Source organism: Nansenia antarctica (genome assembly GCF_963989245.1).
Source record: "Nansenia antarctica genome assembly, chromosome: 2".
Classification (NCBI taxonomy): Eukaryota; Metazoa; Chordata; class Actinopteri; order Argentiniformes; family Microstomatidae; genus Nansenia; species Nansenia antarctica.
The window spans coordinates 17564060-17579439 of record NC_137675.1 but is presented as its reverse complement, the minus strand read 5'-3'; the positions used below and the strand labels follow the sequence as shown (position 1 = coordinate 17579439).

The 15380-nt window shown below is 48.9% G+C and overlaps 1 protein-coding gene across 1 annotated transcript in view; it reads left to right on the top strand.

The window, feature by feature from the left end:
• crebbpa (CREB binding lysine acetyltransferase a) overlaps nucleotides 1-13904 on the top strand; it is a gene marked incomplete at its 5' end in the record, with an annotated part of 56828 nt that extends 42924 nt beyond the window's left edge. The window contains 13 exons of the mRNA XM_080523782.1: nucleotides 17-256; nucleotides 453-541; nucleotides 1458-1538; nucleotides 1766-1822; nucleotides 2444-2521; nucleotides 2618-2685; nucleotides 3743-3893; nucleotides 4170-4430; nucleotides 6396-6561; nucleotides 8864-9031; nucleotides 9217-9378; nucleotides 9652-9927; nucleotides 10214-13904. Of these exons, the coding sequence (XP_080379908.1) occupies nucleotides 17-256; nucleotides 453-541; nucleotides 1458-1538; nucleotides 1766-1822; nucleotides 2444-2521; nucleotides 2618-2685; nucleotides 3743-3893; nucleotides 4170-4430; nucleotides 6396-6561; nucleotides 8864-9031; nucleotides 9217-9378; nucleotides 9652-9927; nucleotides 10214-12463 (4047 nt within the window). The 3' untranslated portion in view covers nucleotides 12464-13904. The remainder of the gene's footprint in view (nucleotides 1-16; nucleotides 257-452; nucleotides 542-1457; nucleotides 1539-1765; nucleotides 1823-2443; nucleotides 2522-2617; nucleotides 2686-3742; nucleotides 3894-4169; nucleotides 4431-6395; nucleotides 6562-8863; nucleotides 9032-9216; nucleotides 9379-9651; nucleotides 9928-10213) is intronic.
• Between the last annotated feature and the right edge of the window lie 1476 nt (nucleotides 13905-15380).

The window sequence follows — 15380 nt, the reverse complement described above, 5'->3', positions numbered from 1 at the left end:
GTGCTCTCTGCTCCAGGACTACCATGACATAGTGAAGCACCCCATCGACCTGTCCACCATCAAGCGGAAGCTGGACACGGGCCAGTACCAGGAGCCCTGGCAGTACGTGGAGGACGTGTGGATCATGTTCAACAACGCCTGGCTGTACAACCGCAAGACGTCGCGCGTCTACAAGTACTGCTCCAAGCTGGCCGAGGTGTTCGAGTCGGAGATCGACCCCGTCATGCAGGGTCTGGGCTACTGCTGTGGCAGGAAGGTGAGGTGGAGGAGACGTCAGGGAAGGTTGGGAGGCTGGAGATGTTGCGGGGTCGAAAATAGATCGGTTAGATGTTAATGTGGTCCATTTACTTAATACAAAGAGGTGTGTGTGTGTTAGTTTTGTGCCCTCATCCAGAATTGTATTTTGAATCGTTATTCAACACTTTCCCCTCTCTCTCTCTTTTTTTTTGCAGTACGAGTTCTCTCCTCAAACGCTCTGTTGTTATGGCAAACAGCTGTGCACCATACCCAGGGATGGCACCTACTACAGCTACCAGAACAGGTGTGTGTTTGTGCGCTTCTGCGTGTGCGTGCGCCACGTTATTGATGCCATCCGTACCTCCACGCAACCGTACACACCAATTTCAGTACAGGATATCCACCTCACATAATGAAAGCGCCCCAAACAAACACTAACTGACTAACACTAAACACCTCCAGGCCGAGGGTCTGGCTGCCATTAGCTGTTCCAGTCCGGGGTAGGACACTCTGATCCAGACGGAGCTCTTCAGTCACGGCAGCTGTGGCCTCCGAGGCTCTGGCTCACAGGCCTGGGCACTGCAGGGCAGAATACCGCCCTCCTACGCCAGCCTTGTTCACCTCCCCTTCCACTCCGCTCCCTGTATTCTCTCACACAAACTGTCACGGTGTGGCAAGCAGCTACTCAGTCATTGTCACTGATAATCACCCTCACTGAGCTCTCTCTCGCTCTCTCTCTCTCTCTCTCTCTAGCAAGCCTGCTTGATGTGTAGCCTAATGAGTTGGTTGGAGGTAACATGCACACTCAAGTATACCGTTTGTGTTCCCCTCTGCTGAGTGCCGGAGGGGGTGCTCGTCAGGGTGTCTCCTTGCTTCCCCTGCTGGATGAACAGTGTAACTGCTAGTCATAATATTCTTGCTCCACGCTGCAGCATGGTTTTCTCCGTCCACTCCAACTAATTTTAATAGAACAGGAGGATAAGCATTTGAGCGAATGGACTTCTGAGAGAAACATCGTTCTCTGAAGGCTGAATTGTCTTTTCTGATGTTGACACTATCTGGTGTTACCAAACGTTTTGGCATCCATAGCATTTCATATGTTTGAAGCTTGAATGCAGAACTCCAAATGTCTGTGGGGCTTCAGACTAGGCCATAGTGTTGATTTTGGGAGTGTGTGTCCAATATACTGATGTGTGTGTGTGTGTGTGTTCTTTCTACAGGTATCATTTCTGTGAGAAGTGCTTCAATGAAATCCAGGGGGACAGTGTAACGCTAGGGGACGACCCTGCACAGCCACAGACGTACGTTTACCCCTCCTCCTCCTATTTTTATGTCTCTATTCGTCAACGCTGCTTATTCACTTGTATTAAATCCTGGGGTTTAATATCACTCATTCATTCAGACCTGTGAACAAAAATGCATTTGAATGTTGACATTTTGGTTTGTAGTTGTTTAGAACGGTGTTGAATTTGAAGAAGACTCATATCCAGTGGGTAATGGTTTATCTGGCTGTTCTCTGCCTTTCCAGGAAGATATCGAAAGACCAGTTTGAGAGGAAGAAGAATGACTCACTAGACCCTGAACCGTGAGTAAACACACACACACACACCCAGTACCAGGATTGATTACAACGGGAGCTTTATTGTCTTTCTCTATGCTAGTTTGGGACACAGTTCATATTAGGATTAGGTCTTGGACTGCTTCTCTTGCCGCTTTGACTACTAGGCCCCCGGTCTGCTCAGAAGTGCCACCTGCTGGACAGTTTTGTAACAGTGTCCCAAGAGGAGCATTCCGACAGACACATTTGCCCATGTGCTTAGTTTTCAAGATGAAGCTTAAACCTGTATCCCAGATCTTGGACTGCTCTCCTTTTGGTTTTCACTCATTGTATGACTACAAGTTGGCTGTAGTTTATCATGGTACACATGAGAGCTATTACAGGTTTGTGAGTGTTGTGTTACAATCTCCTACAAAGGCACACTTTCATTGGCCTGCTTGCAAGTGTGTAAGAAAAGGAGGCATATTAAATGACATGCTGATCTCTCTGTTGCTCCCTGCTTTGGCAGTGAAGTCGATCAGAATTCATACAAATGTTGAAACCTTTATTTTTCGCTGACCTAGAAGAAAAAGCGAACTGAGCTGCAGTTCTGTGGGAAAATGGATTGTGTTATCTTTAAAGCTAGAATGATTATTTTTGTGTCCTCAGGTTTGTTGAATGTAAAGATTGCGGGCGGAAGATGCATCAAATATGTGTCCTACACTACGATGTCATCTGGCCATCCGGGTAAGCCCCATTTGACTTGACTTTGACACAAAATGGCAGGGGGAAAAAGTGCGTCTTTCATACTTGTGACGTTAACGATGGTCTCCTCTGGTGCAGATTCATCTGTGAGAACTGTCTGAAGAAGAGTGGGAAAACAAGGAAGGATAACAAGTTCTCTGCAAAAAGTAAGTCTCCATTTCAGAATCAGAATTGCTTTTATTACATCCAACACACAGGTACATGAGTAGCATTCTTAAATCAACAATAATAGCATAAAGTATGTTAAGTAATAATAAAGAAAGTAGAATAAGATAATAAAGTGATGGTAGTCGTACTACAGCGGGACCAGTCGTACTACACCGGGACAAGTCGTGCTGCATTTCCATTCCAGTCCCTGGTTAGGAGCTTCCAGTATTTAATCGCGCCATGATTAGATGATACAGTTTAACGCGCAAGCCAGAGGGGTGCTCCCCTGTTCCCTTTTCATTATATTTCCGGTATGGAAGGTCTGGGCACTCTACTTGGTGGTTACTATCCACTACCACCCTCTGAGCTTCAGGGTTTTGGAGTCAAGTATTATTTGACTTGTCACGCAGGAGCCAAAAGCCCTTACAATGTGATGTAGTTATGTTTCAAGCATTCAAAGTCATAGAAGCCTCACTCAATGTGATGATAAACCATCTCCATATGGTGTAGATATGTATGGACTAAGTATGGACTTAAACGATCACAGGCTTTTCCCTCCAGCAGCTGCTTTCATTGTTCGCCATGTGTCTCTTTTCTGGCATTCTGCCTCTGGCATTTATAGTCCTAGAGAGCATGGCTGACCTTTAGAAGCGTATGGCATTAAGCTGAATTATTCCCTCTGCTCTGTCATACATAAAACATGCTCCACCGAATGAAGGCCATGTCTGTAACCTTTCATTCGTGGTGTGTGTGTGTGTGTGTGTGTGCGTGTGTGTGTGTGTGTGTGTGTGTGTGTGTGTGCATGTGTGTGTGCGTGTGTGCGTGTGTGTGTGTGTGTGTGTGTGTGTGTGTGTGTGTGTGTGTGTGTGTGTGTGTGTGTGTGTGTGTGTGTGTGTGTGCGTGCGTGCGTGCGTGCGTGCGTGCGTGCGTGCGTGCGTGCGTGCGTGCGTGCGTGCGTGCGTGCGTGCGTGCGTGCGTGCGTGCGTGCGTGCGTGCGTGCGTGCGTGCGTGCGTGCGTGCGTGCGCGTGTGCGTGTGCGTGTGCGTGTGTGTGTAGGGTTGCAGACGACTCGGCTGGGAATCTACATAGAGGACCGGGTGAATAAGTACTTGAAGAGGCAGAACCACCCCGAGGCGGGGGAGGTGTTTGTACGAGTGGTGGCCAGCTCCGACAAGACAGTGGAGGTCAAACCCGGCATGAAGTCCAGGTAGGAGAGCCCTCACAAGTGTCCACGACCAGCCGGGTGCCCTACCATAGCTTTGTGTGTGTGTGTATATATTCCCATATTCCCATTGGGACCATACTGAAAAATATGCGACCCATTGCATTGATTGTATACATTTTTCAGTATGGTCCCAGTGGGAAATCAAACCCACACAGCCATCCTCTACCAACTGAGCTGACTTGATGTCAGTTGACTCATGTCGACTCCTGTTTTGTGTGTGTGTGTGTGTGTGTGTGTGTGTGTGTGCGAGCGCGCCAGGTTTGTGGACACAGGCGAGATGCAGGAGACCTTCCCTTACAGAACCAAAGCACTTTTCGCCTTTGAAGAGATCGACGGCACGGACGTGTGTTTCTTCGGCATGCACGTGCAGGAATTTGGCTCCGAGTGCGCCCTCCCCAACACCAGGCGGGTGTACATCTCGTACCTCGACAGTATTCACTTCTTCAAACCTCGGTTGCTGAGAACGGCAGTCTACCACGAGATCCTGATCGGCTATCTGGAATACGTTAAGAAACTTGGGTGAGCATCTTTCCTTTACTATCTGTCTTCCTCTCCCTCACTCCCTCTCTTCCTCCTCACTCCCCCTCTTCCACCTCTTTTTAATGAACTTTCTTGCTCCAGTGTTTCCTCCAGGAATTTTTACATTGGTGGCGGGTAGCCCTGACCGCGCGCGCATCGCGCATGAAACGCGCACGCGTGCTCAAAACAACGACGTAATTTCAGCCAAAACTAGAGGATGGCCAAAAAAAATAATATGAAAATACAGAATATAAACTTGTGACTGACAGTCACATACACACACACAAAGATCATCAGCTATAATATAATACGAATTACAATAATTACAGAAGTAAAATCACAGTCAGATGGAGCATTCGGTAAACAGCTGAGTATCAGCTGAGTTAAAGAAAACAAACTCTTACCTTTGATGACACCCACATCAGCCCTGTTTTCCCGTACTTCTCCCGTGTGTCTCTTATTGTCTGTGTCTGCATGTTTTTCCAGCATGTAATTCCGTTGTCAATAAAAAAATCGTTTCCCCTTCTTTTCCCCTTGACACTGTGTCGTTGCTAAAGTGACGGCACATAAGAATCGTTTTTTGACTTGCTAATGTCTGCTGATACACCACCACAGCTAGCCGATGCTGATGGCTCTCCCGCTGTAGCTTATTTGTGCACCTAGCTAGCTAGATCAGCTTTTTGTGTCTTTTAGATGCTAGGCTGATCCGGAGGCTGGATGCTGAACGTAGCACTTGAAACTGGCGCCGCTCTCTGGGGGGTATTCCATCAACATCGCTAAAAGAAAATCCAGGTTTAGTCTGACAAGTCTCGCGAGAGTTCCTAAAAATATCCAGGCATATTCTGACAAGTCTCGCGAGAGTTATCCAAAATAAGCCAGGATTTTCCTTTAGCGACGTTGATGGAATACCCCCCTGGACTGCAGCTGCTCCCGCGTTAGCATTAGCATCCATCTTTTCTTCTCCCTTCTCACCGTCACGAGCTCAAATTACACTTGTCGGCCGATCTAACTCTTAACACTCACTTACAGGACTTCTGACACCATGTCGTGTTATTCTATTAAACATACACGTGAGTCCTTCTGTATTTCAATGTAGTGTCTTTATTTTAACTCGCTCTGTAAGCTCTACAATACCGGTCTCTTGTTGTCTCGTCGTAACCTGCCCACCTGACCTGATGTCACTACGGTGGCCTGTACACAGAATACCACAGTTCACATTTAGACCAATCAGGAGCCCTTGTGTCACGTCGTCAACTGAATGTTTAATGTCATTAATCTGATTTTGGATCAGCGGTTAGAGAGAGATGGGCGTGGATTTAGGTGCACTTTTAGTCAACATCCATTATAGCGCTGATCTAGGATCAGATATATTTTAATCAGCTAAAATGTTCCGATTTTTGTTTTTTTTGTTTTTGAGAACTTTTTTTTTTTTTTTTGTGGACTGAATCAATTTGTGGCGGAGGAAATTCAATGCATATAGAGGAAACACTGTGCTCTCTAAGCCGTAGGCCATCTCTGAATGCTCATACTGTCTACTGAATACTAAAAGTATATACTACATACTATTTAGGCCTATTTTTACTACTGTTTAGTAAGCTGGAAATTTCAACATCTCATTTATACTGAGAAATCGTCATCTTTAACTCAACCATGTTAAATTCTTCATTGTTCTTCATCGTAATTGGTTACATTTCACAACTGCCCGCCTCCCTTGCCTGCTCCATGGAATTGTGGGACTAAAATCAAAAAGGACTTCCTGAATAGTGTGCAGTGAATACATACAACATTAATCTAGTATGACATCTAGGTGTTTTGCAAAACTTGATAATCTTGCATTGAAAACGGCTACTAAGTAGGTCTCAGTATGAGCATCTACCCTATCTCGGTCTGCTGTGTCAGCATCAGGCGTCACCAGTCTATCAGGTCTAACCTTTGACCCTTTGCTCTCCTCCCTCCCTCCCTCAGGTACTCTCAGGGGCACATCTGGGCCTGCCCTCCCAGCGAAGGAGACGACTACATCTTCCACTGCCACCCTGCTGACCAGAAGATCCCCAAGCCCAAGAGGCTGCAGGAGTGGTACAGGAAGATGCTGGACAAGGCCTTCGCCGAGAGGATATTGCACGACTACAAGGTGGGCCTCGCCATCTGGGAACAAGACTGGGGGGCCCTTACATGGCTCCAAGCCCACAGCACAGTTCTGGGTGTAGATTCAGCTGTGTTTAGAGTTGGACAGAGAGAGAGATATGTGTTCAGTGTTTCCTCCAGGAATTTTAACATTAGTGGCGGAGAGCCTTGTAGCGCGCGAATTTTTTTTCCGTGTGCACGCGCGCTCAAAACAACGACCTAATTTCAACCAAAACTAGAGGGAGGATGGCAAAAAAAAATAAAAAATAGCTAAAAAAATCTTCCCAGAACCTGATTTGCACGACCAGCTGTCGCTGCAGGACATGTTCGATTGCAAAATTCATTTATCCTTTATGTTCCCAGTTGAGGGCGTGTAGCTGTCGTTAGTTGGCCTGCTTTTATTTAGTTATGCGTACGTTTGAGTTAGTCATCTCTAGGATTGTTGTTTGATATTAGCCTATACTTTCTCTTATCTGCATTTTGAGCAACTGTACAAGACCCAACAACACAACTCTGATACAGGACTAATGTTACCTAGCTGCTATAGCTAACCCAACCCTGCTACAAGACCCAACAACACAACTCTGATACAGGACTAATGTTACCTAGCTGCTATAGACCCATTTGTACTAAACAACTACAACGTTGTATTGGACAACATTTTTATCCACAGACAGCAGTCTTTTTAACGGGCCTCTGTGGTGCCAGGTGTGGAGGCGACCCAGCACAGTGGGGATATACACTATCAAGCCAAGCTCTACTGTCAATATTTGCGTGTGTGTGTGTGTGTGTGTGTTTTACTTTGAACGCAATTTCAATTGCAATGTCCCAAGTATTACCTACATCTCCTCTGTGGAAAACTCTAATCCCGACGCAGCAGTTATTGTGCTCTGCGATTTTAATCACACCAACCTGCACACCGAACTTCCCAATTACAAACAACAGGTGTCATGCCCCAGCAGAGGAGCTAACATACTAGACCACTGCTACGTTACAATCAACGAGGCTCACCGTTCGTTCCCGAGGGCATCGCTGGGAAGGTCCGACCATGCCATGCTGCTCCTCGTCCCGAAATATAGACAGAAACTTAAATCCTGCAATACGACACCCAAACCCCAAGCCATGCAGTTTCGGATCGCTCATAGCCACTGCTAGCTTCAGCAATGTTTGAAGTGTCTGGGACATCTTTTTTCTTGAAAAATCCATCCATCTGTCGCTGTTTTCGTTTAATTTTTTGAAGTTATTTAACGTGATATCTTATTTGTGCACCTAGCTAGCTAGATCAGCTTTTTGTATCTTTTAGATGGTACTACCGGTGACTTTTAGCCCGTTATTTGCGAGGAGAAAACACAGGCGCCCGAGCATTTCGGCAGGTAAGACTGCTGAGCAGGGATGGTTGAGTCTGCACGGTTCTCATGCCGGTTCACATTTAGACCAATCAGGAGTAGCCCTTGTGTCACGTCGTCAACTGAATGTTTAATGTCATTAATCTGATTTTGGATCAGCGGTTAGAGAGAGATGGGCGTGGATTTAGGTGCACTTTTAGTCAACATCCATTATAGCGCTGATCTAGGATCAGATATATTTTAATCAGCTAAAATGTTCAGAGGTGGGTTTTTTTTTTTTTTTTTGGGGGGGGGGGGAGAAATCGTGCACTTAGTGGACTGAATCAATTAGTGGCGGAGGAAATTCATTCGTGGCGGCCCGCCACCAATAAATGCATATAGTGTTTGCCTTTGTAGCTACATATTTTGAAATCGAACCACATTTCATGTGATTTTTGCTTTGATGTACCAGACCCTCAAACTCTAGCCAGATCAGAATAAGAATCATCGGTGAGGCTGGTGCATAGGACATTAAAAAAGAACAATATGTAAGCAAAGGTCATTTAAAAAGGCAAAAAGGGCAATAGGACAATAATTATGTAGGCTGTAAATTAGGGTGCATTCACACCTAGCTCGTCGGTCCGAATCAGGGAGCTAATTTGGTTCATTTGAGCATATGTGAACACAGCAATCACACTCAAATAAACCGGACCGAGTCCGCCTAGAGAGGGTGGTCTCGGTACGCTTGCAATCGCTCCACAGAGCGATTCGTTTGCAGTGAGAACGCACGTTACCCACAAACCAACGACCAAATATAAAACTAATATAAATGACACTGACACAGTTGTATGTGTGCGCGTGGCAGGTTGTCGCCGATGACCTTCTCGGCTGAGCGAATAATCCTCTGTAGTCTGCCTCTGTCCTTGGCAGTGGAGGTTGTGGAGCTAACAGTAACACACGTGTCTCTCTGTCTGCCCTCTCCAGGACATCTTCAAGCAGGCCACGGAGGACCGCATCACCAGCGCCAACGAGATGCCCTACTTCGAGGGCGACTTCTGGCCCAACGTGCTGGAGGAGAGCATCAAGGAGCTGGAGCAGGAGGAGGAGGAGAGAAAAAAAGAGGAGAACACAGCCACCTGCGAAACCCCAGAGGTGAGAGGAGAGAAGGCTGAAGAGGTTGACTGCTCCGACACGCCATGAGAGACTGTCGCACTTCACTGCCTACCCTCCCGGATTTGCATGTGCATGTGGCGTTTGCATGTTGTTGATTAGTCTAATTGTTGTCATGTTGTTTTCTTATGTTTTTTCTTTTTCATTCTCATCCTCTTCTTCCTCAGGGCACCCCTGGAGACAGCAAGAATGCCAAGAAGAAGAACAGCAAGAAGACCAGTAAGAAGAGCAGCAGCGTCAGCAGAGCCAATAAGAAGAAGCCTGGGATGCCGAATGTAGCCAATGACCTGTCCCAGAAGCTCTACGCCTCTTTGGAGAAGCACAAAGAGGTGTGGCTTCATGAGAGCACCAACTTTTCAGAATGACAACCGAGTGGTGGCCCATTCTATTTTGCTGTGCGTCTGTAACTTTTCTCTAACTGCTCTCTCTCTCTCTCTCTCTCTCTCTCTCTCTCTCTCTCTCTCTCTCTCTCTCTCTCTCTCTCTCTCTCTCTCTCTCTGTGTCTCTCATTCACTCTCACTCTGTCTCGCTCTCTCTCTCCCCTCTCATTCTCTCTCTCTCTCTCTTCCCTCTCATTCTCTCTCTCTCTCTTCTCCTCCCAGGTGTTCTTTGTGATCCACCTGCACTCTGTCACCATGGCCAACACCCTGCCGCCCATCATGGACCCGGACCCCCTGCTGACCTGTGACCTGATGGACGGCCGCGACGCCTTCCTGACCCTGGCCCGGGACTGGGAGTTCAGCTCCCTGCGCCGCTGCAAGTGGAGCTCCATGTGCATGCTGGTGGAGCTGCACAACCAGGGCCAGGACCGCTTCGTCTACACCTGCAACGAGTGCAAGCACCACGTGGAGACGCGCTGGCACTGCACCGTCTGCGAGGTGAGGGCGCAACACAGTACCTCGGAAACGTCCAGATTTGGATGTGACACATGTTTTAACTCCTCATTCACACCATCGTACCAGATCAGCTTCAGTACCTTTATTGATCTACACTGCATTGAAGTCGTTGTTTTCGCAGTACCAATGACTTGATTTTAGCTGTGTCTCATCAAATAAAAATATTAATGCACTCCAAATAATTTTTGGGTGGAAGATCCTTGAAAACATGATACATCTGGTCGCCCGTACACATTTGAATCTTGAATTGTGTCTCTCCCCTCCTCAGGACTTTGACCTATGCATCAACTGCTACGGCGTGAAGGGCCACGAGCACCAGATGGTGAAGTGGGGCCTGGGCCTGGACGACGACGGCAACAGCCAGGGCGGCGAGGCCTCCAAGAGCCCCCAGGAGAGCCGCCGCCTCAGCATCCAGCGCTGCATCCAGTCCCTGGTCCACGCCTGCCAGTGCCGCAACGCCAACTGCTCCCTGCCGTCCTGCCAGAAGATGAAGCGCGTGGTGCAGCACACCAAGGGCTGCAAGCGCAAGACCAACGGCGGCTGCCCCGTGTGCAAGCAGCTGATCGCCCTGTGCTGCTACCACGCCAAGCACTGCCAGGAGAACAAGTGCCCCGTGCCCTTCTGCCTCAACATCAAGCACAAGCTCCGCCAGCAGCAGCTGCAGCACCGCCTCCAGCAGGCCCAGATGATGCGCCGCCGCATGGCCACCATGCAGGGCCGGACCATGCCCCAGAGCCTACCGTCCCCGCCGGCGTCCACCACCGCCGCCCCCAGCACGCCCACTCCGCACTCCCAGCCCAACACCCCCCAGACCCCCCAGCAGCCGCTGTCCAACCAGCCCCAGACACCCAACGCCGGCGGCGTCATGTCCCCCGCGTTCCCCAGCGCTCCCCGCAACGGTCCGCCCCAAGCCCCGGCCTCTCACGGCAAAGCGGGTCCTCAGGCCTCGCCCCTGCGCCAGCAGCGCTCCCCCCTCCCTCAGCCCCCCCAGCAGCAGCAGCAGCAGCAGCAGCAACAACAGCCCCTGCAGCAGCAGGCTCCGCCCCCAGCCGCCGTCAAGATGGCCAGACACATCGAGATGGTGGCCCAGGCCCAGCAGCAGAACCAGAACTACCGGGTCAACATGAACGGCTTGCCGATGAACCACCAGCAGCTGCAGCAGCAGCAGCAGCAGCAGCAGCGCATGGCCGGACCCATGCAGATGGTGGGAGGACCCAGGGGGCCCCAGGTGATGCAGCCCATGGCCCCAGGACAGTGGCCCGGGGCTGGGGGACCCATGCAGGCCGTCCAGACCCAACAACCAGGCCCTCCCCAGGCGCAGCCCCCTCAGCAGGCTATGCCCATGCAGAGGCCCATAATGGCCCAGCAGCAGCAGCAGGCCCAGAGGATGCTGGTTCCCCTGCAGGGTCCCCGGCCCCAGACGCCCCAGAGGCCTGGAGCCATCGCCCCCAACGCCCTCCAGGACCTGCTTCGCACTCTCAAGTCCCCCAGCTCGCCCCAGCAGCAGCAACAAGTCCTCAACATCCTGAAGTCCAACCCCCAGCTCATGGCTGCCTTCATCAAACAGAGGACAGCCAAATACCACGCCAGCCAGCCCCAACAACTAGGCCAGCAGCAGCAGCAGCAGCAACCAGGGATGCTCGGGGCCCAGCCAGTCATGCAGGCTATGGCAGCCCTGCAAGGAGGCCCGGGACAGAGGCCAGGGATGCCCCCTCAACAGCCCCAGCAGCCCACTGCCCAGGGCATGGCTGCGCTCGGGCCCCAAGGGCAGCTGATGAACCCAGGACACAACACCAACCCGCAGATCCAGGAGCTCTACCGACGCCAGCTCTTACGGCAGCAGCAGCAGCAGCAACAACAACAACAACAACAACAACAGCAGCAGCAGGGAGGGATGCCTCCCCAGGCTCACCCAGGCCAGTTCCCCCAGACCCAGGGCTCGGCAGCCAGCTACTCCCAGCTCCGCATGCAGCAGCAGCAACAGCAGCTAGCCATGCAGGCAGGTCAGCTCCCATCCATGGCCCAGATGGGGCAGCCTGGCATGGGCATGGATTCAACCCAGAACCTCATGCACCAACGTATGCTCCAGCAGCAGCAACAGCAGCAGCAGCAGCTTCCCCAGCAACAGGCCGTCCTCAAGCAGCAGATGGGATCCCCTGCCCACCCCAGCCCCATGAGCCCCCAGACCCACCTGCTGGCTGGCCAGCCCCAGGGTGGTACACACCTCCCTGGCCAGCCCACCCTGGCCAACGCCCTCAGCAACCAGGTCCGCTCCCCAGCGCCTGTCCAGTCCCCCTGCCCCCCATCACAACAGCAGCAGCCGCCACATTCCAGCCCCTCGCCGCAGGTCCAGCCCCAGCCCTCACCCCACTCCAGATCACCCCACCTTGGCACACCAGAGCAGAGCGCCATGCTCCCACAGCTTAACACGCCCAACCGCGTGGGGCTGGGCAATGACTTGGGGATGGTGGGAGACGCCACCGGGGACACGCTGGAGAAGTTTGTGGAGGGATTGTAGCATTGTTTTGGGAGACTAGAACACACCACGGTCTCCCTCCTTCCAGACGCAGCCGCCGCCTCCTCCTTCTCGCTCAGCCTTTTTGGGACTGTTTCTTCTTTCTGAAGTTCAAAAGATGCTTTTTGTACTGACATGTAAACAAAATCTAGAGATGTAAAGAGAAAAATAGAGAGGAGAATTAAAATTGTCAACACTTCTAGGGAATGTTAATGTTTCCAAAACCGAGTGATTCCCTTATTGAACTTGAGGGATTTGCTAATTGCTGTTTAATTAAATTTAAATCACAAAGAATATATTTTTTGGGTTGAGACCAAATGTGCTCAATATGTTTTTGTTCTATTTTTGTTTTTTTTGGTTTATTTGGTATGGTTTCATGCCTTTTTCTTTCTTTTTTTTAAGAAAATGTACAAAACAATTGCATTATATTATTCATACCTTTTATTTTGTACCGGGTGGAAAACAGGAACTTTTGTGTTGACTGTAAAATAATTTGTCTGGGAATTGGGCCAGGTTCTTTTCTCGTGTTCCTCTAATTCTTGGTTATTGTAATCTAGTGTTGTACAATTTTACAAGATGTGTGTTTGGGGATATGACTCCTTTCCTCTTTGTGAAGTGTGTAGGAGGAGAACTGTCCATCTGTAATGACATAGTAAATGGACAGGTTGTGTACACATGGGCATGTATGCACCTGTACACAGAGACACTGACACACAGACATGTCAGACAACAGAAACACAAAACTCTTGACAGACCCGCAAAACAAAACAAGGACATCTCACTGGCCTGGAAACCGGAATCTCTTCTGTCTTGCAGATGTAGAAAGTTGTTGCTTTGTCATTAAACATTTTGTCATCCAATGTTGTTATACAGATGTCTAAAGTATAAAAAGAGAACAGACCCTTAATATGAGTGGTAATGCTGATCACTGGTTGACCGCTTATTTGAAAGAGAAGTGGCTATATTTCAAATGGCATCTTATTCCCCATATAGGACACAAAGTAGTGCACTCTAAGGGGAACTGGGTGCTATTTGAGATTTCCTCCGAGACAGTTCTGCCATCAACCCTCATTCCTCACACAAAAACTTGAACTGGGGGTTTATTTTCTCCTATTGTAAATAATGCAAGTTATTAAGCAAAATACTATAAATATAAGGAAGAGAGAATGAAATCACTGTATAAATGGTTAAATGCTCATTTCTTACTTATATACCATATTGCTAAATAAACTGTGCAACAGACAAACTGTTGTTACTTTGAATCCAAAGAGCAGTTGGTGAGTGCTGTCTGTCTTAGTAAGTGTTTGCATCTGTGTTTTGTGGATAGAATTAAAGGATATCGGCAGTTTACTATTAGTACACTTGGTTGATGCCCAACTAGGGAAATTGGGTTTGCCACTCCACTCGCACATTGACAACACAATAGATACACAGGCATATTAAGACAAGCAATAAACACTAAAATATCAATGAATTGTTATCAATCACGTTTTATGTTTTTATTCAAACACTGGCAAGGTTTTTGTAAGATATTTATTTTCTGCAATTCATTTTGTACTAGAACTGGCAGTACGGTAATTGTCCTCCCCTCTGTAGTCATTGGGAAGTGCGCCCTCTGCTGGTGGGTCCTCTTCCTGAATCCCTATCAGGAAACCCAGAAGGCCGAGGAGATGTGTTGAATGAGGGGTTTCCTAGGCTTCCCCCTCGTGCTGCTGACATTCACAGGCTGAGCACCTGTGGAGATTACAAAGAAAAGGTCATGACCCTTCACGTAAATAATTGGGGGTTGTGAAAAGAGCATGCTGAGGAAGGTTATATAATTGTAACACTTTGTGACTGGCTCAATAAGCACAATAATACCGGACTTCTTGACTCTTCTGTCAAACTTTTTATCAACAGGCTGGAAAAGGCCAGCGTCGACGCTTGCGTCTTCATCCTTCTCTTTCCTTCTCGTCAATGCCGCGTGTGTGATTGTTTAGTGTTGTCTTTCCCAGCCACACAGCCAGAATGCTTTGCTCTCCGCGAGCACACTTAGATGATCTTCTGCACAGCTCACTGTAAATACTTCGTCAGGTGTTTATGGTTAAAAAAAAAGTTCGAATTGTTTTCAATGCAGGGTATCATGATACTTTTGTAGAACCAGCACGTGCAGCCCTATGGTACTCCAATGAAAATAGCTGTTATGAAAGGTGAAAATATAAAATGTACTTTTTAAATATAATTATTAATATTTCTCCACTGATTTGTGTTAGAAATTTCATTTCTGTATGATTCCAATCATTTTTTAATAGTCAAAATCGGCCAAATTTCCGCAGCTCCACTACAGGGGGAGGCAGTTTGCTTCCCCTCTGATTGCGCAACGCCTCAGAAATGGCGCTTTTCCACTACAGGGCTAGCCACTGTATCGGAGCTCGGGCCATGCGCGTTCCTGTTACAAATCGCAATGAAAAGGCACCAAGGGAGGCAGCCTTCACTCACGGGGACGTGGACACTTGTGGCGCTTTTCCACTACCGACCCGAACCGGGCCGCATTTGTATCCGAGCCGTGCCGTGCCGTGCCGTACTTCAGTCAGCCTTTTCGTAGAAATACATCGCTTCCCAATCCCTGGTTGCGAGATCCAAACTACAAATCTACATCTATCTAGCAGATGGACCCTACTCTCTTTAGCTCCACATCGACCCCAGGGTCTACATTTTCATATCCGGATCTTTTTGCCAGGCTGCGTGTGACGTGTGACGCTGCACACCGTTGATTGGCCAATGGAAATCGTCATCCCATGTCCCATCCCATAGATTTCTTCACTAACCGCCAGAGAGACGCCAGTCTGTTAGCCTAATGGGGTCTCACCCCTCCCTCCCCCCTTTAGCCTTTAGACGGGTGACAATGAGGAACAGGGGGAGGAAGGGGGGAGGGGGTCGG